This window comes from Elaeis guineensis, chromosome 1 (genome assembly GCF_000442705.2).
Source record: "Elaeis guineensis isolate ETL-2024a chromosome 1, EG11, whole genome shotgun sequence".
NCBI lineage: Eukaryota > Viridiplantae > Streptophyta > Magnoliopsida > Arecales > Arecaceae > Elaeis > Elaeis guineensis.
Window position 1 is genome coordinate 155,122,799 of NC_025993.2, and position 26,551 is coordinate 155,149,349.

Consider the following 26,551-nt stretch of genomic DNA (forward strand, 5'->3'; position numbering starts at 1 on the left):
TGCACGGTTCTATAATTATAACACTAGCTGCCAGTTTGCAAGCCATCAAACTGCAATCACCCTTCAACATACAGCATTTTAATTTTGACAAGAAATTTTCATTCTCTTTTTTTTTTAAAAAAAAAAAAGGTTGCTATATGAAAAAAGGTTTTAAATCCCATGGGATGGGGCTATCCCGATTTTCCTATAGAATGGGATGCGCCGCCGTCCCGCTCCGTCCCGAAACTTGGGACAGCGGATGTCTCAAGACGTTTCGATCGGAATGCTGGCGGGATGGTCCTATTCCAACACATAGGATGATACTCCATCCCGGTGTCCCACGAAACATCCCGCTAGGACCTGAATCCTTGATATGAAAGTATTTTCACTTCAATAACAATACAACATCCTAAGTCTAGCCCATCTCTTTCTTGTGGCTTCACCACAGCTGCACAATCCACCTAGTTTCCCTACATGCAGCACAAACTCGGGTGTCCAACATTAAGTATTTCTTCGCATTTTCTTTAGCTCCTCTTCCTCTGCTCTCCACTTTCTCCATCTCTTATCTCATTTTGCTCTCCATCATCATACTTTCAAAGATAAATCACATAACTCTCAGGCAATCCTCTTAGGAGCTTAAGTACAATGTGTGCAAGGGTCCCCAATCCCCATTGTTTAAAGGCCATCAGGCCACTCTGATTATCATGAACAGGATGACCATCAAGAGCAAACCAACTAAGAACTACAACAATCAAAAATGGTCGTTATACCACAAGAGTGACAATGTTGCAGAAGCACATGTAAAGGGTTTGAAATTCATATGGTAATTTGTATGGCTAACTTTTAGATGTAAAATATAACCAACCTTTAATTAATGGATGATCCATGATCATTCTATAGCCAACACTCAACAACATTGTCCTAGTGTCGTACACGAGTAACCAAACCAGCACATGTCAATACAGGTCCACATAGGTGGACACCAAGCAGCATGCCCCGTACCCTGGACTGGCCTGCTAATGCAAACTTTAGTGCCAAAAAATTGATCAATGCCAAGTTGATAGTTGATGCAACAGTTCATGCATGACACATTCTCAAATATGCCGACATGACTAGATAACTGGATATTAGAACAAGGGAAACTAAATAGACGGAAGATATCCATATCTCATCCATAGAAAATATTGAATGTTCATTTCTGTCACTGCTTAATCACTCATAAGAGTAGCAAAAGAAGAAATAATAATAATAATAATAATAATAATAATAATAACAATAACAACAACAACAGCAACAATAATAATAGCAATCAAATAAAACAACCACAACAACCAAGTCAAAAGCATTAAAACCTCAAGATAATAGTTGGATGCAAATGAAAATCTAGACCCTCGATTTTAGAGAATGATCCACAGCAATCTCTTAACTTAATGTCAAACCTTTATAATATTGTCTCAAATTACTAATCATGGCAGAATAAGACAACAGAACATAACCTGAAAAAGCAAGCTATCTAGCATGGTTACATGGAAACTAGATGTACACAGAGCTTAAGCTTGTGTTGTTGGCAAACACTTCACAACCACAATAAAGGGAAAAAGATGAAGAATGAAGTTATGTAACGAGAAAAATGTTATTTATGTTGTTTGCAATATGCCTACAAGCAGAAAATAGAAATGGATGCATAAGTTAAAACAACAAATGGCATTTCCTCTCATGTAGTTGAACAATTGAATAAATGTAGAAAATCTGTCTTCACCATAGGCAAACTACCTAAAGAATAAGGTGCAGAGAAGACAGTCATTTCATAGAATTTGGAAGCTTACTTCAGCCACAAGTGAAGCATAAAAAGGAAATCAAAAATGGTTGCATAAATAAAATAGCAGCAGTATGTGGTTCCATGCCAAGTACATGGAAAAAAAGTAAACCAAAAAGGGTTCAATGATTGCCTTTAAGATGCTTCCCGTATTATCACTTCATGCAGCACTACTCAAAAGGGCTAAAGAAAATCAGGTAACAATGGTTGCTTTTAGCTGTCTTGCCTCTGATTTTCCTGTTGCACATGTCATTGTTCAACCCATTGACAGGTCAAAAAAAAAAAAAAACAGCTTACAGTTGAATATTTCTATTTCATCGAAAGGGTTTTATTTTGAATTGTCTAATCTAACCATGTGACCACTTCCAAATCCAGTTAATGACATAAGAAGATTACGCACGAACACAATATAGGGTATTATGGCTTTTTGATCATTTTGACAGCCTTCAAAAAAAAAAAAAAACACTGATGCAAATCAACTTATCATGAAAAAAGTTGACGACTATTCAGGATTCGAATACCAACAATATACAACCAACAGCACCAGAAGGCATAATAAAAGATATTTTGCTGCTCAATCAGTTCACTTGACCAAATTACTGATAAAATCAACATAGAGGGACACTTAGACAAAACTGATCCAACAAATAAACATCATAATTGACCATAGAACATGAACAATTTTTGTTTTCCAGTGAATAACTTGACTATGTTTCCAAAACAAATTCTGTCAATATTTTGACATATTCAGTTTAAAAGGATTGAGATATCTCATACAGAGACCATCTAAATTTCAATACTATTAAGATGACTACTTCTTATCAGGTCATTCCCCACCCCCACCCCCCGCCCCCAAAAAAAAAAAAAACACTACAATATTCTGAATGTATTAATTAATAAACAGATTCAGATTCTAAGCAAAGTGGATACCAATCATGAGTCTGAACTTTCAGGGCATCAAAAAACAGGTAATTTTGCACTTCATAAAATTGCATTGGTGATGGTCACATGAATTTCACAACTCCCACAGGGTTTCATTGGAAGTCATGATTTGTCGCAACAAAACAACAAATCTTTTTTTTTGGTAGAAAATAATACGGAAATTAGAACAAAACAGCTAATTAAACAACAAATCTTAAATATGCAATCTGTCAAAAAAAAAAAAAGAAAAATAAAAATTTACAATTTGAGGTAGAAAGTCTAAACTCTAAACACTGCCTTAATTAGTTTCTTTCCTTCTTTTCAGCATATCACTTATACAGCTTTTGCCTAAAAATTGTATACAACAGAATCTTACATTCTTCTCTGTATGTTTTAGATCCAACATGGATTGCACTAGTTAACTTTTTCTTTGAGATTATCTCCACAGAGTTCTATGAAACTTTTTATTAATTAATAACTCGCTAGATTTACCAGAGAAACTTGGCTTAATCTTACTAAACTATGAAATGGTCCTCTAAATGCAAAAAAATGAACAAGACAATGTATAAACATACTACAAGAATATTTTTCCAATGCTCATGCATCGAACAAGCAACATAATGATGATGGTATCAGTTGAATAATATGATAAAATACATAGTAAAACAGACAATTTATAAGAAAGATATTCTGAGATGTGCAAGATAAATAAACAATAGCAGATGCATCAAGCTGAAGCATAGTCAGCAACATGTAAATCAAAAAAAGGGGGGTAAACAAAATCAAAGCAATGAAAGAAAACATATGGCAGAGCAGTCACCTTTTTCTCTGTACAGCGAATTTTGGCTTCCAGATCAGAGCACCGGGCCTAAACACCAACATCAAAATCAGTTACAAAAAGACATAAGAATTCGTTAAAGTGTTTTTGTGATTTCAGAATCACAAGAAAAACCTCTGCCACAGCCGCCCTTGATTCAGCTGACACAACAGCTCGCCAAGCGTCAGCTAAGTCTTTTCTCATTTCTTCCACCTGTTTCATGGAATTCTCCTTTGACATTTCCTTATCAAGCATTAGGATCCGAACGTTATATCGCTCTTCCTGAAGTTCCTTCTTAGCTTCTGCGCAATCTCTCTGAACAAAAGAGGTTTAAAAATAGCACATGTAAGGACAACAATATATGCAATATAATTTTTTTCACGAAAAAGACTTCTAAGCAAAAATACAACAATGACATCACATGATCAAACCTCAGAAAAGATCACAAGTAATGATGAAGAAAAGTGTAAACATACTAAGTAATAATAATTTCAAGCCATACCAAAGGGCACCAAGGTAATGGCATTGGTGCGCCCCTCGGTATCATATCATACATTCGCATGGTACAACATCTCAATTCTGCTTGTACCAGCACCAGCAGGCATTAGTGTCTCTTTATCATGCCATACAGTAGCAGTAAGGTACAGGTCGGGTATGGCTACCGGTACTTTAAAACTCAGTTAGGAGAAAAGATGGGATGCTTAACAACAATCAGAACAAAAGACACTCAAGGTTGAAAAAAGAATACCTGTCCTCAAACTGTCTGAGAACATGAAAGCTAGTTAGTTTTAAAATAATGCTCCATTTGTATGCTCACATGCAATTGCTATTCTCATTAAATTAAATATTCTAAAAAATGAAAGTATGAAACTGTCAACAAGGGAAATGGATTCAAGGAACTATACAAAAAACAGAAGAAAGAAGAGGGGTGAAACAGCAACATGTTAAACAAGAGGGATGGAATCGATATTTTGGGGTGAAACAGCAGCATGAATGCAAAAATGGTCTCCTTACTTCAACTTGTTTGAAATGCTCTTCCTGTTTTCTCCTCTCCATAGCTCTTGCATTCTGCATTATCCATGCAGACACATGGTAAATACAGGCCTTTGATACACAAAGTCAAAGGTTCTAGAAGAAAATGTATAATGAGAAATATACCTCTCGCACCACCTCAGTGCTTTGCATTGTGTCCAGGCTTGACTACAACAACAAGTAGTAGTCAAAAAGAAGCAAAACACCATCACAATCTTGCATGAAGTCAACTGGACCAAAAGGCAGACTTGACAACCAAGTACAAAAACACACGCAAGCCACAAACTTGCACAATTACATAGAGATACATAAGCTATAATGCATTAAAATGCACAACTATAAATACCCACCAAGAAAAGTGCAACAAATAATCATGCAGACTACGAGAACCACATGAAAGCATGCAAAAGAAACAAGCATCGCAAGAAATTTTATGAGACCAAACCAAAACATAGTTATGGGGATAGCAATCAAATGATGTTGCTACCACCTGAAGACGATGCACTCTCTCAGACAAACTATGAACTTCATCCAAAGCTCTTTTCTCCGAATTTAGTAGGATTTCTTTTTCATTCTTCAAAATAGAGACCTGTTGATATGGATATATATGGCATGATGATGACCCTCATTGCCACATGCTTTTTGACATAGAAAAATGAAAACACCCCTACCTCCACAGAAAGCTTTCGCAAATTCTCTTCACAGGCTTGTGAAGAATCAGAACTTTCTCGGATACGCTTTTCATAATCAACTAGCAAGTGTGTCAACTCCATATTTCTAGCTGAAACTGTATTTGCCTCCTCCCTCTGCAATAAATTATATAGATAATACACAAACCGACATAAAAGTGAAAACAAGTTTGAATGAATAGAATGCATTTTTTGAAATGGAATTACTCTTAGTTACCAATGAATATTAAATATCTGCCTTTCAGAAAAATGAAAAGCCTACGTTGCAAGTATGGTGCAAAAATAAAAGCAAATGAGATGAAAATGAGAAAAGTCGAAAAAAATGCCATAGGACAACCAACAATGTAAGCTCCTCCCCGATTTTAAATTTTAAAGCAATTCATCTCAAAATTTTTAAAGCTACCTGGTGTTCAAATTCTTTCATGAAGCCATCAAGTCTTTCTCCAGCAAAACTGGATTCCAGGGCCATCTTATCACGCTCTGAACGTGCAGATGCAAGTTCCTCCCTAATTGGAAATTGCAATTAAAGCAATACATGATTTAAAACCAGGCATAAAATAGAAAAGCCCAATACAAAGACCAACATGGAGAATTGAAGTACACAAATTAGCATTTACTGATTCAACAGCGCATAAAAATGGCTGGAACAGAAAGAATAAACATGTTCTTCTTCCACAGCCAAAGACTGTGCCTCTCTTCGTCTAGGCATCAATCAGCATATTTCCAGCAAAACAAATCCCATGGTAGAAAGGTTCTAAGTGCAGGAGCCTACCGCACTGAGCCACTACCATGAACCGCATTTGGTCAACAAGGCAACCACTAAAACCATTTTTAATTACTTTTTTCTTCAAAAGGGATTTTTAAGTTTTTCAAGTCATGCTTAACAAATTTTTTGTTGATCAAATCATGCCAGCCATATAAATACTTATGCAATGCAATCAATTATCACAATACAAAAGACAGTTACATAGCACTGACTTGTACTAAAAACCAAAAAGAATTATTATGAAGATAGCATAAATTTCATAACAATTGAGCTTTCCAATGAAAGAAGGAAATAGCCAAAAACTAAATAATGATTTCAACTTATGAGGTATTAAATAAAATAATTATAGTCAAAATAGCAAAGCAATGTGCTCTTTGACTTGTTAGCTTTTAAACAAATATAGATATCTAAACAATTGACTAAACAGCAAGCAGCCGCTTAAAAAATGTACATCTACATTACGTCTGAGCCAATTCATATAAATTGGTGAATAGAAAATAGTAAACAGTTGAACATATAAACATAATATCTTTGACCATTGGTAGAAGTGTTTCTAGACAATATGCAGCTTAAGTCTAAGCAGAACAGATAGTTCTTTTAGGGGTCATTCTTTTGTGGGTAAATACCATGGGAAAGTTGGTTAATTTTTCTATTGATCAACTTATCCATATTCTCATACTTTTCAAGATGAATAAGTTACTTTACCATGAGCAACATTTATCCATAAAATGGAAGAAAGTTTTACCCATCCAGGGAGTGGCTAAATCGTTTTCCCATCAGTCAGTAAAGTAGGCATTTAATGCTGTACCTAAAATGCCCATCCTCATTTCCAATGTCACCATCACTCAATGCTTAATAACTTAGTCATATCTAAAAAGCATAAGGAATATCATAAGAAATATGGACAAATTTTACCAACTTATCCAAGAAAGTAGTAATGTAAAAAAATATGGGTAATAAATTCCGAAGCCACTTTCCTATATGTAAAGGAACATAGATAAATTATTTTCCTATCTAAATATTGACTGGAAAATATTTATCTAGGAAAGTATGGATTCTCAGGCAAATCTTTTACCTGCAAAAGAACAGGCCCTTAGTTTCCTTGATAGACAAAATCATTTTGCTTCGTCAATACTAAATTTTTATCCTTAAGCCAGCAACTAAAAGGGGCATTTCATGAATGCATTGGCATTGCAGCTGCTGAAGCAACTATCGAGCTAGCTTATGATTCATCAATCCACCACAGTAGAAAATCAACTTGCGTCGATCCACCAAATTTGCTGAATAATTTGGTGTAATCATCAGACACTTAATATCATATAAAATATTAATTTCTTCGAAATTCTATTATATCAAATTATCAATTATTGTTTTAATATTCTATCACACTAAATTAAATCAAAGTATATTACAGTGTTAATCAAATTACATTTTATATAAAATAAGAAGTCATTCTGATATAATTTTATAAAAATTAAATGTGTTGGTTATTTAATATATCTGCTACAAACTAATACCTATTTGTTATATTACCAACACTAATATATAAGACATATAAGAAAGTAACAATGAATCAAATATAATAAATTACGAAGGTTTTTAGTACTTACAATTACATTCACATTTATTTCTGACATATTTGTTTTCATACAAATACTTATTTATTACCTTACTTATACTAAAATATAAGACATAAAATAAAGTAATAATCCATGAAAATAATATATTATATCCATTTTTAATATTTTTAAAAATCAAATTGTGTTGAATATTGACAAAGTAATGGGACAATATGAATTTGCATGTGCTACTCATATAAACATGGCTGTGAAACAAAAAAAATTCCCCATCAACATATTTAGAACTATTCCCCCATCAAGAAATTTGGAAATATATTAATTCTTACAATTTTGATAAACCACCGCCACCTCTAGTGTCTACAATAAAATTTTAAGTTTCATTTATTACTAGTCTTAATCTAGGATTGACAGGTCTAAATTTTTAAGATTTTTTAAGATTCTTTCAAACATGATACACAAATCTGCAATGCCTCAGAAATTCAAACAATTTTGAAAATTTCAATTCTAATCTCTGGAAATGAGCTGATCATAAATACAACAAATATGGCCAAATAAGCAAGTCTTAGAAGACGACCTGATGCAGCACAGGGTGCAACCAATAGGTACTATGACCAACTAGATCATGTAAAGCATCAAAGGAGCCAGCAGATTCACGGTCAAAGACCGCAGAAAGCAAATATTTTAATAATTCTAGGATCAAATATTTGAAGAAGCCAGAGGTTTTTGGCAGATTTTCTAATAAATTTTCCATTAAGGATAAGTATCAAATTTTAGCTAGGTTTCCATTAGGGTTAAGGCATCATGTCCTACAAATATGCGCATACTACAATGTAAAAGCGGCCTTTGAGATATTAATAAATTCTTTTCGAAAGAATTTCTTTCACCAAATAAAGGATTCTTCAGTCCAGTTTTATTCTATTTACATGTTGAACTTTGAAGCATAACCTCAGCAATCAAATCACCCGTTCTCCCTTTTCCCGCCGCATCAAAATTCCAAACTTGACCCAGGTTTTGGATCTGTCCTAGTCAATTCAAAACAGGTCAGTTTTGATTTCTGCTTCAGGCTTTCTGTCAAAACTTTACCACACAAGGACTAGGAATGTAGAATAACATTACGCATTTTGTGATTGAAAAACTTGTAGACTCAACTAAGCAAATAATACACAAAAACCAAAATCCAATGATTAGAGGCCACCTTAATTTAGCCAAATCCTCTTCAAGATTTCTAGCACATTCAGCAACTTTCTTGGATCCTTTCTTTGAAACTTCCTGTTAATAAAAAAAGTAATGTAACATTGAGAAGAACATGATAAAAATTTAATCTTGACAAGCATGACCAGGTTCAACAAATATCTTTCAAAATATTACCTGAGAATCTTCAAAAAGAAGCATAAGATCCTTCCTGCCATCTTCTGCAAAATGTCATTTTTAACTATAAGCTAAATTAAAAGAAATTCATGTTCCACTATCATATTATAGTCTGAATGAGAGCTACAGATGGTCATATTTTACAAACAAAACCATAGTTATAATACCTACAATGTAATTTTACACAATAATGATGATAAAATACAAGAAATTAACATTCATAAATATTAAAGAGACAGTTGTAATATATGAGTAATGCAATTGAGAAGGGGAAAAAAGAGAAAGGTCCACATGATATACTCACCAGGCATAGATTCAGTGTAAATATGGCTAGAAGCATGAAGCGTACGTTCTTCTTCACACAACCTCTTATGCATTCCAACCTGATCAAAAGATACAGTCAGGATATTCTGAAAATGTATAAACGTATTTAGCCAATAGGAAAAATAATTGTTGGAGAATGCTAGAACTACATGCACACGTATGTCACTTCCATCTACGCATTGTAGGTCCGACACTTGGCACAATAGACCAGCAATAGATTAAGTTAAAAAGCTATAACAAGTAGGATGGGCTTCAAGCAGTCAGATTATCCTGCTCTATTCCAATATCCCAGACCCTCTGCTCTCCCCAGTCACCATCTATTCTCCTTTCCACAAAATGCTACCAGCTCTTCAAACTTCAAAGAGCTAAAGTCCGAAGTCCGAACTGATCTCTACCATAGCCATGGATATGGTGAAGAGCATGGATCTAGTTGAATGGCTGTTCTAGCCAGTTATACTATTTCATACATTCGACAAAGACCATCGAACCAAGATTTGACATAAGCCTAGCAATAGCTCGACACCCTTCAAACAGGAATCATCCTTGACTGTGCCAGCTCAATGAACCTCCAAAGCATCATCCACAACTACACGCTTAACATGTTCTCGGCACACCTCGACAATCATTGTTCTTACATATAGTTATAATGATGAAATGGAGATGAAGGTCCAAGAAGACATGAAGATGCAGAAAAGTAGAGGAAGGTGGAAGCAGAATGAAGGTCGGAATGGAAAGAGAAGAAGAAGGTGAGAAGGATAAGAGACAGGAGTTCTGCCCTCGTGAATAGACAAGAGTTTCATCAATTGAGAATCGCATTCCAGATGGTTACCTATCATGCCCCCAACACAACACCACGAGCCAGGGATTGTGGATCCCGCTATACACTCATAGGAAACTCTCTCCACAAGCATGAAAGGCATCTTATAATACTATTATAAGGCAACATCGGAGTAATTAGTCAATAAATCAAGTCTAAATTTAACAATCCAAATTCCAACTTTAACGTCTCAATTGTTAGATATATGTCCTGAAAAGCCAATATGACTGACACATTGTAATAGTTCTAGGACATACTTTTGTACTTAAACATTTTTTATAAAGAGCATTTTTCTTTTCATTCTTGTCTAATGTGTCCAAGAATCGTCTTAGAAATTAATGACTTAAAGATATGTATTCTCAAGTATTGAGAATTAAAAACATGTATAATTAATTCCTAAATTGCTCCCGATCGATGGATCATCATGGGGACGGTGAATGATCCAATTAGATCAGTGCATAGACCATTTCCTTCGGAAAAGATGAGTTTCTAGTTTATAGTGTGGGGACACTGAGTGAGAGTGTGGGTGGTTATTAGAGTGCATCGGTACTAAGCGTGACCAAACAAGAGATCACATGAATATCTACTTACTCGTCAGTGATCTTCTTGATGCTATAATGGTGTGAGTGGTTCCTTAACCTGCGGTGCCTCGACTGCTCACAGTGAGATTGCTATAGTTTGAGCCGACACATAAATATAGTCCCTAGCCATATGGATCCTTGTAGTGGACGTTAGCTGCAGTAGGTTCATTGCAGGAGTAGGGTGCGCACTTAAATGGAATCTATCGACCTTAGTAAATGAGTAGTCCTATGAGGTTTGAGAAGCTAAGTCCTTAAGTCTGTGGCTACAGTAAGGTGATAAATGAAAAGGAATTTCCATGAGCATCATGATTTGGATTTGAGTTAATCGAATCTTTCATATGACGGATGATGAGATTTAACGAGATTCCATAACCTCCATCCTGTCGGAACTCATGATAAAGGAACTGAATCATACGATAACTACACCTAAAGGTTCTATTAATTCTATCTTGCTAGATTGCCACCACATGCTGCTAGATGTCACTAATGGATGGTGAGAGCTCACTAGGATCGTTCTGGATCGATGATCCTCGATGGGTTAGAGTTGGAAGTATTCTGACTCATTGAAAAGAGTTTCGATAATACTATGATGAAAATCATGGTATATCTCACTATCAGACAGAACAGAACCTATAGGATCACACACAAAAAGGGTTTGATCAGATCAAATGGTTGGATAATGAGGAAATTATTAATTTGATTTATAATTTGGATCAAAACTTGTAAAAGTTATAAGTACTGGATTAGCTAATTGTTAGCTAGGAGGACCTATTTGCAAATGTTGCAAGCCAATTTGATGAGATCAAGTTGGGAATCAAGTTCTAATTAATTAAATCTGATTTAATTAGTTTGGGCTTGACCTACTTGAGTCTAATTGGGCTTTTGATTTCAAGATTGAATCCTAATTAGATTAGGATTTAGTCTGGATCAGGTTAGGCTCGAATCAGTTTCGAATTGAATTCAAATTAGATCGAGATTGAACCCAAAACCACAGAGCCCCAATGGACTAGAACTCTCTCCCTTCCTCTATGCCATAATGGGGGCGCCAATTCAGTATGGCGTCTACCCCATGTGCGACATGAAGGTGAGGAAGAGAGGGGGCGCAACTTCAAATTGGCACCCCCTTGTTGATGAGCTTAATCCATTGTTGATTAGCTCTATGTTCTCTGTGATCGAGATAGGATTAGGTTTGTTTTGAACTTAAACTCTTATCAGATAAGAGTCCAAGATCATCCAAACTCTATCCTAACCACTTGGCCACCAATTATAAAAGGACATGGGTCATGGGCGGGGAGAATTATTGGAGATCACCCATCCATCTTGTGTTGCCACCCCACTTCCTCTTATTTCCACCCTGATCCACACGCCCCATCTCCTTTTGGTCGGCCACTCTAGAGAGGGAAAGAGAGAGATCAGCGAGAGAGAAAAAGGAAGAAAGAGAGAAAGGAGTTCTCATGTCATCTTTCGGATCCTCTGATTCAGCACGAAAAGTGTTCGCGTGTTGATCCGCGAGTCTTCTTCTGCAATAGTCGAAGAAGGAGATCAGATCTGAACCTGAAGGAGCGAGATCTGCCAAAGAGCTAGCATCTCGATGGTCTCGGGCACTTCAATCTGCTTCAACCCTGTGTTGATACCTATAGAGGCCGGACACGTATGCAGCTTCGACAGAACCTATAGACATCATCAAATCCAATCGGAAAAAGGAGTCTAGCGCTTCAAGTAGGTGATCCAATCATCGATTTATTTTAATTTTATTCCTTTTGAAATCAGATGTATGCTCTCATCTTGTTATTCATCATATGAACTAGATCTATATGTGATTAGATTAGATCTTTGCATGCTAGATTAAAAGTTGTTTTAATCTATACTTCCATTGCCGTTTTCGAAAATATTTTAAAATTTCTGCATGCACTTCACCTACCGAAACCCAACGTCAATAAATTCAACGATATTCAAAAGATCTTACATCAAATTCAATAAAATTTTTAATCTAAAATAAAGGTATCAGAGTTCTACTTCTAATCACTCTCCCATATATATTCTTGCATCATCTTAGTTTTCAAGATCTGTAAAACAGTAAAATATAGATAATAAGCTAAACAACCCAGTAAGCAATGAACACTTCAACTAGATTAAATCAGACAATAGAATAAATAATCATTTATAATAAATAGGCATATAGAATTCTTCAATTCAAAATCAATTTTTAGTATGTAGCATTATCAAAACATCATTCATGCCAAATTTAATCTTTTTCAAGAAAAATCAAATTTCCTTCACGAATCCAATCCTTTCAAAACGATCAAGTTCATCCCATCAACCATGAGCTATGAGCCTATGACCATATTTTTCCTATGGTAAGATCATAACACCATGTATCATCTTACAGTATGATGTGTATCATTTGACAACAAAATCACTCAGAACCACGTATCTGCTTATAATACACTACGTATCATTTTGCAACAAAATCATCCTAGATTGTGTATTTGCTTGTGGTGTGCCACATATCATCTATGGCAAAGATCTTCATAACCATGTATTTGCTTGTAGTTTACTGCATATCTTGCAGCAAAATCTTTCAAGACGACGTATTTGCTTGCGGGCCGCAACATATTATCTTGCAACAAAGTCCTATGCAAGGTTCGCAGTCTCAATACCGGACCCCATACCAGTAAAATTCAGTATGTAATTCAATACAATACAGTAGTGTTGGTATAAGCTGTACGACATATCAATATGGTACAGTACGTTCCACATCAGACGATATGGGATGGTACAACAAACCATGGTCCTATGGGACCAGATATTTGCTTGCAACATGAATCCTTCAGGGCAATCAAGTCAAATCAAATCAAATTCCAATGCGTTAGCCCCCATTAGCAGGGTCTTAATATAGTCAGGCTAAGAGTTCCAGTCACCTCAAATCAAGATTCTTTTTCATAAATCACATTGTATATTTCAATTCGATAAACTACATATAATCATGTGATATCGAAGTCAATCGACTGCAATTCATAGCAAGATCAATACTTTCAATCATACATCATCATAATGTTTCAAAATAAAATATTTATTCAATATCAAAATATCGTTAATCAAATTCATGCATCAATTCCATAAATCATGTTACAAAATATTTTATAATTTATCAACAAACCTAAAAAAAATGAAACATTACTTACCTCACCAATACTTAGATAATTTCATAAATTTCTTTCCAGGTCTTCAATTAATAAATCGTCTTGCAAAATCCACCGCCGAACACTTTCTTGTTGAGACAATCACACCTCTATTCTATATAGAATCAAGTCCAATAATTAAGAAGGGTATAAATAATTACAATAAGATAGGATCGACAGATAGTCGCATTAAATAGTCTGGGTCAATCCAGTCATCATAACTTCATTTGATCAAGATCTGGCTAGGAGATAGGTGGTTCAATAGAGGTCAAGGATGATCAAATCAGTTGTATCCTACAAAAATCAAAGTGAAGGTCAATATGCCATTTGGCAATTAGCGATCAATTCGATCAAATAACTTCATTTAATTAGGATCACTTAAAATATAAGAATTTGAAAAAAACCAATAAAAACTAGATCTTGCGATGCTCAAAAAAGACTCGGATGATGCGGATATGCTGTTCGACCAACATGATGGATCAAAATCTGTCTATTGGGATAGCTCGGATTCAAAGCAACAAGGCTAGGCCCCTTCACAGGATTCATAAATCAAGTAAAGAGAGACTATCAAAGGAGAGAAATTAATAAGATGGAATAAGGCTGATCAAGCACACTGCCCGACATCCCGATCGATCCGATCAAGGTGATTAAATTAAATCAAGATTGAACTAGAGTACAAATATTCAATAGAAATTAGGGACGATCAATTCTAATAGTATCTAGCCTAGAAACTCGGATCATTCAAACTCATTGAGACAATCTTCTCGAAGATCTAGAAAATCCTAAGAGAGAAACAATATAGAGAGAGAAAATTATAGAGAGAGAGTAAAGGAGGTGGAGAGAGAAACTAGAGAGAGAAAGAGAAAGAAGAAAAAGGAGTGAGAGTAGAAAGAGGAGTGAGAGCTTTCTTCTCTTTCTTTCTTTTCCTTTCTTTTTCATTTTCCTTTTTTTCCTTCTTTATGATTTGGGGCGAACAAGGGATTTCCATCCCTTCTATTCCCGAAATAGGGGAGCTCAAGGCCGCAATGGTGCAACCAGGAATCCCTAGACTGGCGGCCAGTGGCGACTACTGTTGCCGCAAAAATCAAAAAAATCCTATAGAAAAATAGTGAGAACACGGGCTTTCATTCCCATCCAAAAATCCGACAATAACCGACTAAAATCAAGGCTACAAGGGTTGAGGACGAGGGAGAGGAGGATCAATCAAAGATCTCTGGCCTTACCATGTTTTTCTGACAGTGCTTGGGCCACGATTCTGGTGAAACCATCGAGTGAAAAACTTAGCAATCCCGATGAACTCCCATCGAAACTTGGCACTTCCAATATGGAATCAAAGGAAGAAGTTGGGCATCCTATAAATAGGATAAGAGGGAGCACCAAAAATCCTTCTCGATGTCAAAATCTTCAAGCAAAATGGGTCTTCTTCTTCTCCATCAATTTTCTTTCAGCTTTAAAATTCGTGCAGGACCTTTTTGAGCCCACTGATGGTGGTTGGGCCAATCCAATAGACCAGGCCCATGTCAATTTTGGGTCCATTGGCTGGAGTATTACATTACGCATTCCCACTTAGGACCTATTTGGGTTTTCCTACAGGATTGGACTGAAAATCCTCCAAGATTTGTGGATTAGACCTTTACAACCAGCAAGATCATAGGATTACGGAAGGGGCTAGGCCTATATTCATAAAATTCCCTAGAGTAACTTTGGAGTGGGCCAGCCTGAAACCATGAGAAGGAAAATAAAAAAGGGGGGCCTACTAAGGTCAGTTTTCCCTCCGTATAGGAATGGGCTAAGAAAGGTCTAGTTAACATGGGTTGGGCCAAGTCTTATATTCTACAATTCTAGAAATCTTGTTTCGAATCCTAAGGATCCAATAGGATTATCCAAACATGCCCCTACTAATAAATTAATTGATGTGACAGATGTCAGACCAACAGGGCATGTGGTTGGAAGGGACTAACACATGCATCAAGGCCTAGCAGGCCCAATTTTCTTTCAAACACCAAAATGAACTATGTGCCACAAAAAAACTTATAGAGCTATGAAGAGATTCAATCATGCGCTTTTGTTCCTCGGAATTTTTCAGCACCACTTCAACCTTAGCAGTTGCCTAATTAGTAAATCTTTGAAGCTCAATCTGGAAACTCTCCTAAAAAGCTCGGATGAAATAGTTTTTTTAATCATGGGAATACCCTATCTAAATTGTAGAGTCAATGAAAATGAAACAATGCAGTTCAACCTCACAAACGCAAGTCCATATTAAGCTTGCACATTAAAGGAAATGAACTTGCTGTTATCTAGGACTATATAATGGAACTAGAAATAAAGTTGATGATTGTCATGCAATAGTTTCGATATTTACCCTTAGTTCAGCATCTCTTTTTTCGTCTTCACATGTAAGACCATGCACAATGCCTCGAAGCTGGATATTCTGCTCCACTAATCCATGTATGTCCTTAAACGTCATCTGTTCATTGCAGTGGTAAAATGCACAGTAATATTGTAAAGGGACAAGATACCCAAAGACTACGGTTTACAAGCTAAAGTCACTTACAAGAGGTTGAGAGATCTCGTTCCTCGCAGCCATGCCATCATCAGTATCAACCGAACTTGGAGTAAGAAATTTATCAGCATGAACCTGAGGGGCAGCACCATAGCGATATTGAATATCTTGGCATTCCTTCAAAAGAACTGTTACCTGTAACAGACAGACAAGGACAGAAATAAGGACTTTGTAATGTGACGAGAAAAACTGAAGATATAAACACAACATGACAATAGAACAAGGAATTTAAACAAACAGAATCCAATCAGAGTAGAATTTTAACCTATCAGTTGTTCAAGAAGTAGTTGATCTTACATAATAGAGCATGTATAAGCAAGCCGACTAAACAATTACATAAGAATAACCAAGCACCCACATATGTTCATATGTTATAAATGGACATGTAAATTAAACGAACACTTGCCTGCTTCTGAAGATCACTTATTTCCCTTTGTGCAATAGTATGATCACGTTCACGCCTCTTCAACTCAGACTGAAAAGAAGACTGTCAATATAAATCATAAGACTAAACTTATAACAGCATTGATGCAAAGGCCATATACCTTTAAGTTCTTAATACTACTCTCAAAATTATCATGCTCCAATAGCGCCTGCTGAAATTTTTGATTCATCGAAGAGTATGCTTCCACCATTCTCTCATGTTCAGCTGCAACACCAGACATAATGCTTTTCACTAAACAAGAAAAAGGCTCACACAGTGCATGCTACACAATATACAATAACAAGCCAAAATATAAAATAAAATCTTGAGAGAAAACCTTTACATATAGTTTAATAAACATTCTCTTAAAGCTTTACAATTTGGATATAACAAGTTGTTTGAAATATGGTTGTGTAAAAATAAAGATGTGAATTAACTAATTTTAGCCTTAGTTCAAAACGGCCTACAAATTTGTTATAAAAAAAAAGAGTTTTATAACTTTATAATGGCTCTAGAGTGCCCATAGGACAATCTTAAACAAACTTTAATGTTCATGGAACCACCTTTTGGACTTTAATAACACTAATATTGCAATAACAGCAATGAACTGGATACTTGACAATAGTGATTATCAAGTATACTAAAGCCATAAATATATTTCATGCACAAAAATGAAGTGGTTCAGCAAGTAGGCACCTCGTTCATCTGAAATTATCTCAGCCTTCTGTTCTATTTCATGCAGTACCTGCAACATTAAAGTAGAAAAAATTAGCATGACAGCTGAACAAATAAGAAAACTTAGCATTGTCTTTCTTAAATATCATGAGAAATTCGTCATGTAAAGAAATTGGTGGTACAAAATACCAACAAATACAAAAGGCCTTCATCATATAGATATGACATATATTATCTAAGCAAATGTCTTGGAACCTAACTAGTGTTACCTTGACATACAACATTTGTTAAGCTAAATTTTTATGGAACACAATAGTGAAAGATGAAGGTATAGATATCACCACGACCATTATACCCATATCGCCTCTGCATTTATCTATTTGTATTCGATCAAGGCACCATACCAAAAAGAACTAGTAGCATCTATAATTGTGACAATTAAATTATTAGGTACTTATATCTACTGCACCAAAAAAAAACTACCAACAAGTAAAAAATATAAGGGGCTATTCTATTATTTCCAATAATATTTAACAAAAAATACTTCAAAGACACCTAACTTTAATTATGGTATTGCCTCCTAGCCCAAGTTTCAAAATACCATACAACAAAAACAACAGAAATTAAATTATTATATGCCTACAGTACCAACTCTTATGCTTTTTCAATGTAAAATGGGAACTGTCCATAAAATGAGCAAAAGATTCCTGAGACATGTGACACCAGGAAAAATTAAACACCTAACAAGATCAACATGAAGAAACAGGACTGAGAGATGCCATGAATCCATAACGCCATTATCGGAATCAAAAGCTTACAGCTGGTAAAAAACAAATTAACATGGCATTTATGATATTAATATATTTAAGTGTATAAATAATAAGTACCATTTCAGGTAGAACAGTTCGTTGTTAAAGGAACTTTGCCTCAGTTTCAAAGATATCAAATTTTTTCAAAGCAATTGAAAAGATTGCTTGAAGGTCCTTAGCATCACCCTAGGTCTTTGCACCATATAATCCAACTAGAAAGAAGAATCTGCACAAACCTTAAAGACTCAAAAGGACGGTACTTCTATATAAAACAATAGTGACTCATCAGGCCAACCTAGCCTGATAGCATACCACCACTAAAAGAAATCTCTATCACCTATCTCCTCTGCACTAGCTTCACATCTATGAATGCAAATTCACTCAAAGTAACACACAACCTCACAGAAGGTTAAGGAAGCACTGTGCACCTTTTCATGAAGACAAAATTCCCAGCGTTAGCCCAACATCTATACGGTTATCAAACAAACAAATCATATCAAGCTGTCGAGCTAAGAAAATCATATTAGACGTGACTTTTCCAAATATAACATCAAGGACATTACATACGATAGTCCCATTGTAGGCCCTGAAGTTGGGGGGAGTACTGGCACATCAACATAACCATAAACAATAGGTGAATATCATGACACTACATAAAAGCTTAAATAGGTCCCAATGCTATAACTATACTCTAAGAGGATTCCTATTCCTGAGATACCCACATCCTAAACATTCTTTAGGTTTTTTACAGGGCTTGCTTCATGAGGCAGTTCTTCACTTGGTTCTCAACATAAATAGCAGAAGAAAGGAGAGGAACCAGGAAGCAGATGAAGTACAAAAGGCAAAAAGGTCAAAGAAGTTGGCATTGCCAATGCCCATCCTCGAGTGATAGAACTATAAGCCTCCGTCCACCAATGTTAGAGGCCAAATGGAGGTCAAGCATCAACAAGATCATGACGACACTGGGTAAGAGACTAAAAGAGATGGTTGACAACCAGGTGCTAGTGATGTAGCTTCTTGTTACGATATGGATGGCAAGGGCATAAAGAGCAAAAGAAAGCATGAAAGCAGGTGAAAGTGGCAGCAAGTTCATCCTCGAAGTAGGTTGTGAACTAGCAATAGCAATTGAGCTTTTGGGCTAACACAGGGGTTCCAGGGATTTGGGATGAGGAAGATGTTGGTATTTTGGAGAGGTGCAAAGGGAGGAAAGGTGTGGAGGGGAAAGAGGAGGGGGTGAAGGTGGCAGCTGCGACAAAAGAATGAGGAGCATAATGCAAACGAAATGTGTCAAGGGCTAGAGGAAGGAAGAGGTCCACTCAAGATTTCTTGCTTCCACTTTTTTAGTAAGTTACAAAGACAAAAAATAAAAATGGTAGTCCAAACAAATCTTTTTGCCTTAATATTCATGATTTTGCTTTTAAAAACATAAACCTAGGAAACAAAAAAATTGATGCCAAGCAAGTCCTAAATTGTGATGACCTAGTCCAAGTAGAACTGGGCCTGGTCCATTTGACTGATCCAGAAACCTAGTTCAAGCCCAAAACAAAAAAAAAAAGAAAAAAACTGAAATAAGACTGTCAATGGGAGTCTTCTTCCCCGATGCACTCCCGATCGGAGTCCAAAATTGGAGCCAGGAGGGAGTCAAACTCCTCCCCTCCAGCTCTATTTAAAGGGACCAAGCCCCTTACCCCATCAACATCGGCCGTCAGCGACCATCAAAGATTTTCCCTTCTCTTTTCTCTTCTTATTTCCAAAACTTCATCACTGTGCTCGCTAGATCCATGGCCCAATCATTGCCAGAACCTAGGTAAGACCCTTCCATCCTTAGATTTGTTTGGTTTGCCATCTTCCTAATCCATCATACCCTTGATTCTGGCCAGCAATTGCCAGATCTTTCTTGGAAGAACCGACCATGTTTTCCCCTATTTTTCCATCGCTTTCTTTTGATATCTATGGAACCACTTGTATCCTAGTCTGAACTTGATCGAACAAAGTTATCATGACCAAATTGATCGAGACCATTGTATGTGACTATCTATCAATCCTACCTTTCTTAATTATCTATACCTTTCTAATTATTAGACTTGATCTTGTATAGCAGTGCAGTTGTCTTGACAAAAAGATGCCCCATAATGGGATACTACAATATGATCTATTAATTGAAAATTTTGAAAAGAAATTTTTGAAATTATTTGGTTTGTTGGTGTACACGTGAGGTAAGCAATGCTTCATTTTTTCTAGATTTATCAGTGAATTATAAAATATGTTCTAAATTGAATTATTCATGATTCATAAATTCGATGCATGGTATTTTAGATTGTCAAATGTCCTTTTCCGATATGTTAAATGATTTATGATCGAACATATTGAATTTGCTATAGATTGTATCGATTGATCTCAGTGTCTCATAGTTATAAACTTTTCGAATTGAAACATGAAAAAGTGTTTTAATTTGAGATGGATTTTAACTCGCAGCCAGACGCCGTTTTCTATACCTAGCCAGTGGAGGTTGTGCATTGGTACTTCGATACCCTGCCATGGGGGTTGTACACTGCTACTTCGATATCCTATCATTAAGGATTGTACGATGGTATTTTGATACCCTGTCTATAGGGGCTAGGCGCTAGTACTTTGATTGAGTTCATGGCTATCGAGAAGAATGTGATGTTTTAAAAGAAATCAATTTATGAACGAAAATCAATTTTGCATGGATCTTATTTTAACTAGTGTTGTATATTTTGAATTGATGCACCTTGCATGCTTTTTTTTAGTATATTAATATTATTGAATTCATCGAGCTAAAGTATTCATTGCTTACTGAGCTGTTTTAGCTTTCATTACTCTGTATTTTACTGTTTTTATAGATTTAAAGGACTAGCTTGGCTAGAGGATTCAATATAGGAGAGCAAATTAAAAGTAAAATTTGATATGTTTATTTTAGATTAGAATTTATTGAGGTTGATGCAGAACTATAGAATATTATTCTATAAAACATTTGATTTAGTTATTTAAATTAAATTTGAATATTAATATATTGATTATTTGTCCCGCTGTTGCTTTATGATGTTGTGAAAAGATGCCTTACATGTTCATGGAGAGAGTCTCCATGAGCATGCGTGGTTGCCGCGATCCCAGGTCGAGAGCATGACATAAACATATCCAAAGTTACAAAATTTAAAAGCATCTACAACTTTGAGATTTTGCAACAAAAAAAAACCAACATTACCCACTATAGGGAAATGCTCAAAAGTCTTTTTAAAATGTGTCCAATTGATTAGTCACACAAATTCATAAGAATATTCTAATAATTGTCGTGTTCAAGATTGCATGCATAATTTTTGACTTTTTAAAAATAAGTTTCTACTCGATAAACTAGTCGTGTGTAAATTTGGACTAAGATTCGCCGTCTCGATATCAGATCTCATAGGCTCGTACCAATACCATCCCATTACCATGTTGGTACGTAGTTTAGTATACTACGAAGTAGCATACCAATTGTCAGTACATTATGAGACAACATGCTAGTTCAGTACTAGCACAGTACGATATACCTATCGCCCGATAAAGTACAGTGGCAACCAGTACGGCAAACTTTGATTTGGATAGATAAATAAGTTTAATTTTAAGAAAAAGAAACCATTAAGGACAAAAGGGAGCATAAAACACTGAAAAATATCAAATATAAAGGTTTAAACAAAATAGTTTACCTATTGCGCTGAATGAATATACTTTCTGTTTCAAATACAACAATAGATGAACATATTCCTTACGGAACACTTGCAAATTATATACTCAACACAAATTCATGAATATCCAAACATATAAAAATTTAAATTTATAGAGAAATATGCCCTAAAGCAATATGAGATACTGGTGGTCTATAGCAGAAATTGTGATAGTTAATGAAGTACTAGTCTACAGACTGTATACATAAACTGTGACATGCATACAAGTATCAAACATTATGATAAGCAAAAGATTTCAACCTTGACCAATATACAAATTACAAGGTTGAACTTTAGGGATCCTCAACTGCAAAGATAAGTAGAAACAATAATCTAGGTCAATAATTTTCTAAGACCAGTTAATATTAGTACCCGTTCCAAAATGGCTTCTGCGTGCTTCCGACCCCACTTCTCATGCCGCAAAGCATCAAAGGTTTCTTGATATTTCTCATACATTTTAGCAAGCTACACTCCACAAGAAAAAACTCAACACAAAATGAATAATGAAAAAAGATGATACGTTCACAAAGAATATGTGAGAGAGAGAATCAAAAGAGGAGGTGAGAAATCTTACATTCCAACCATCTTGCAGAAGAGAAGCAGCTAATGCTGTTTCAGAAATACCTAATGGAATCCTAGGGACAACCAACTGGCCATCCTCATGCGTGTTATCACTGCCAGTTTCACCAACTGATGTTTCAGCTTATGTTTTTAAGAAAATGAAAGGAACATGTACAGGCTGCCTCCTCACGTAAGATGAAATTGAGCATAATACAATAATATAATTAACAATCTGACCAACTTAGGAGAAAAAAAGATAGAACAAAAAGGATGTTTGCTGCAAATGTATTGACATTTATTATCAAAACTCAAAAGTTACTTATAAAGAGCATAAACAGACCGTGTCACAAGAAACACTGATACAGGTAGCTTATTCAGAGTGCAATTTGAAAAAGTTCGGATTATGTCAGCATTCTCACTTACCAGTTTTCATGTGCCTCTAGATACTTTTCAAGAGATTAAGTTCTAACAAGAAGCTCTATAGTATTGAATATTTCCATGCTCATGACCATTGAAACATTAATGACAAAGCCAAGGTTAAAAAAATCATGTCATGTTCATTAACCATACAGCAAGGGATAAATTAACTCGGCTGTTCCCATAAGCCTATAGCCACTTCGAAATTGTAAAATCCAATCCACCAAACCCCATAACGGAAGGAATTAAAAATTGATAACACATGAAGATAGATTTCCGTTTGCCACATAACAAATAAATGGAACTTCAACTATTACAGAAGTTTCAATTCTAGCATAACACAGAGAACTTTTCAAAAATATACGTGGACACCAAAAGTAATGAATAATAGTTACAGTTTCTTCTAATGTTTGCTATCCAGAACCAGGCATTGTACTGTTAGCTTACCAGTATGCTGCAAGTTGGATGCACCCTTGTACTGACACAAGATACACTGCTGGAGGTGAAAGAACAGCTGTACTATGTATCAATACATTGCCATATCAAACCTCTTAGCGCCTATTTGGATATTCCTACAAGATTGGGCTGAAAATTCTGTAGGATTTGTTGATTGGGTTGTCCATTTAAGCATGGCCATGTATCAACCAAATATCACCCAACCTGTATCCTATGGGAAGAACAAAAGACCTCTATAAGTCTTTCTTTCTTCCTACAGCCCAAAGGCTAGGATCTGGGCTGGGATTGGATAGGCTCTTAAAAAATGCAAGATGAATGGGCCAATAAGCCTAATTAATCCTGTAGGAATATCCAAATAGGCCCTTAGTGGTGCAGGATAGTATGATTAGTACTAGACAGTACAGCTTGATACATCAAACCTTACTTCTAAGGTTTTAAATCTCATGGGACGAAGATGTCCCGGTATCTTTATGGAACGAGATGCCCCGCTGTCCCATCCCGTCCCGACAGCTGTCTCGGTCAAGCATCCCGATAGATATCCTCTGTCTCTCTCCCCTTCTTCTTTCCATTTCCTCTGTCTCTCTCCCCTTCTTCTTTTCATTCATTCTTTTTTTCTTTCCTTTTTGTTTTCCTTCATTCTTTTCTTTCTTTTACTTCTATCTTCATTTTTTTCCTTTCCTTTTGCTTTCTTGTTCTTATCCCTTCCTTACTTTTCTTCATTTTCTTCTTTCTCTTTCCTTTCTTCTTTCCGTCCTTTCCTTTTCTTCTCTCTTCCTTCTTTCTTTCATTTTTCTTCTTCTTTCCTTTTACTTTTTACTTTTCATTTCTTTTCTTTCCTTTCTTGTTCTTCTTCTCTCTCCACAAGGATGGGTTTCGAATTCCCAACCTCATCCTAGTCCTATGTCCTCTCAAGAATGGGACAGGATGGTTGAAATGCCCCCCGTCCCACCGGGATGTAAAATATTGCTTCTAACTTTGAGATAAGCTTATGTTAGGGCCACTGCACTAGAAATTGAATTCACATTTATTAATTATCTTCATTAGATTGCTGTTACACTAACAGGCAGATTACCCAGAAAAAATTCCTGCTAACACATATCCATGAGAAGACACCAAACAAATGACATGCCAGAATGTTCTTAAGTTTGGGACATTTTGTTTTTGATGCAAATCATTCATCAAATATGCCAATTGGTGAGTATGGCGTATAATAAGTGAGAAAAGACAAAAGAAAGAAAGTGGAAGCAAATGTGAAAAAGGAATCATAAAAAGAAAGAGAATGTGAAACCGAAAGAAGATGAAGAGAAAGAGGAACACAATAAATAATAAAACTTTTACCACTTCCTCTTAAGAAAATTAAGAAAATGAGGGACGAGGACTCAGCAAAGATGGCAATGCAATGACCACAGTGGCAAGGTAAACAAATCAAAACAGAAAAAACATGTCATTTTTTTTGTTGCTTTCTTCCATAGCTACCCTTCTACTCATTGGCATTGGACATGGTTGAAACACTTAAAGCTCGCATATGTGAAGTTGATCCAAAAGAATTCTATATATGATAAACATATATAAGATCTAATAAATGCTAAAAATGATCCAAAAAAGATAAAATAGGCCTAATTAAAGAGAGGTTATATACTCCTTAAATATGCAAGTTTTATATTATGTACATACATTCTACATGTAACCACAAAAAATACTATATACTAGCAATTTACAACTGTCTACAAACTGTATAAAAATTTATAGAACCATATCATCTTATCATGTTAGCACATCCACTATTCCCTTTTTCTTTTGATTTCATTTTCAGGAGTCCACAACTTCGATAGACCAAAAAATAAGGTAACTTCATAGGTCACTGCTATAGTAAATCCAGGAAACACTGATCTTGATGAAATTTTGGCCAAGTCCTATTTGCTCTTTAATAACCTATGTCACATGTAAAAAAAAAAAAATCAACTTAAGGAAAGCTGGCAAAGATGTATTGATCTAAGTGGAAATCCTATTGGTGATAGCCTTCAACTCCAATATGTTTTTTCATTAATTCCAAATAAAACTAATAACAAGCCATCGGCCACTACTAAATCTTGTAGTGTTGTATTTATCATGTGATGATATGAATACTTTTACAGTTAACAGTTGTAACCAAAACCTTCCATGTTTGGTAAGATTTTAAACATGCAGACTCAATCTAGAAATACTTAAGAATAGCAAGCCAAGATAATGAAATGTTTGCAACAACTAATTTGCAACTCAAGCCAGACTCAAGTCAGACATTTATTTCACAAATGAGCCCAAGCATAATCCAGGGCAATTTTATTTCTATCCGATAGGAAGAAACTTTACTACCATAGCAATAGTTTTGTATAGGAGCATCAATTAAGACATTCTGTTAGGCTATGGAAATTTTTTTCATGGATAAGATTTAAAAGGTTGTATTTTAATACTTGATTTTGTCTGGATCGTACCCAAAAAAAATATTTTTGTCATTGCAAAAGATTAGGAATATCAACTTGGTTAACAATCATTCTCATAGATAATGTTGGCTTCAAATATGTTGCATTGAGAGGGACACAAAAATCAGATTCAACATGCATGCCGAATGCCTAAATTAACAAGAATGGGCAAAAAAAAAAAAAAAAAAAAGATATGTGGATACATGGAAAATAATTTTAAGCAACATATTATGCATTTAAATATTGTATAAAAGAAAGCACAAAAAAATATCATTTGTTAAGCTCTTCCTCTATGCAAGTTTGACACTCAAACTTTCTAAAATGCTTGAGGATTTTGAAAAATGGTATTTTGCAAAGTAGTACCTATATGGTGGGATGGGGCTGCCCCGATTTTTTCATGGAACAAGATGCGTTGTCGTCCCGCCCCATCCCGACACTTAAAACAAGGGATGTCCCAAGATGTTCCGATCAGAAGATGCTAAGACGCTAGTGGGACGGGTCTGTCCAACACATAGGATAGTATTCCGTCCTGATGTCCTGCGGGACATCCCTTTAGGACCTGTATCCTTGCCTATATTATTGATCAATCA

The 26,551-nt window shown here is 35.5% G+C and overlaps 1 protein-coding gene across 1 annotated transcript in view; it reads right to left on the reverse strand.

Moving 5' to 3' along the window:
* Window positions 1–26,551, reverse strand: part of LOC105039390 (nuclear-pore anchor-like) — an 89,013-nt gene that overhangs the window by 47,197 nt on the left and 15,265 nt on the right. Inside the window, 17 exon segments of the mRNA XM_073244727.1 lie at window positions 3,537–3,584; window positions 3,669–3,848; window positions 4,548–4,601; window positions 4,692–4,733; window positions 5,056–5,154; window positions 5,237–5,371; window positions 5,658–5,760; window positions 8,796–8,869; window positions 8,969–9,012; window positions 9,273–9,351; window positions 16,235–16,339; window positions 16,427–16,570; window positions 16,842–16,910; window positions 16,981–17,084; window positions 17,556–17,604; window positions 22,441–22,533; window positions 22,643–22,742. Of these exon segments, the coding sequence (XP_073100828.1) occupies window positions 3,537–3,584; window positions 3,669–3,848; window positions 4,548–4,601; window positions 4,692–4,733; window positions 5,056–5,154; window positions 5,237–5,371; window positions 5,658–5,760; window positions 8,796–8,869; window positions 8,969–9,012; window positions 9,273–9,351; window positions 16,235–16,339; window positions 16,427–16,570; window positions 16,842–16,910; window positions 16,981–17,084; window positions 17,556–17,604; window positions 22,441–22,533; window positions 22,643–22,742 (1,522 nt within the window).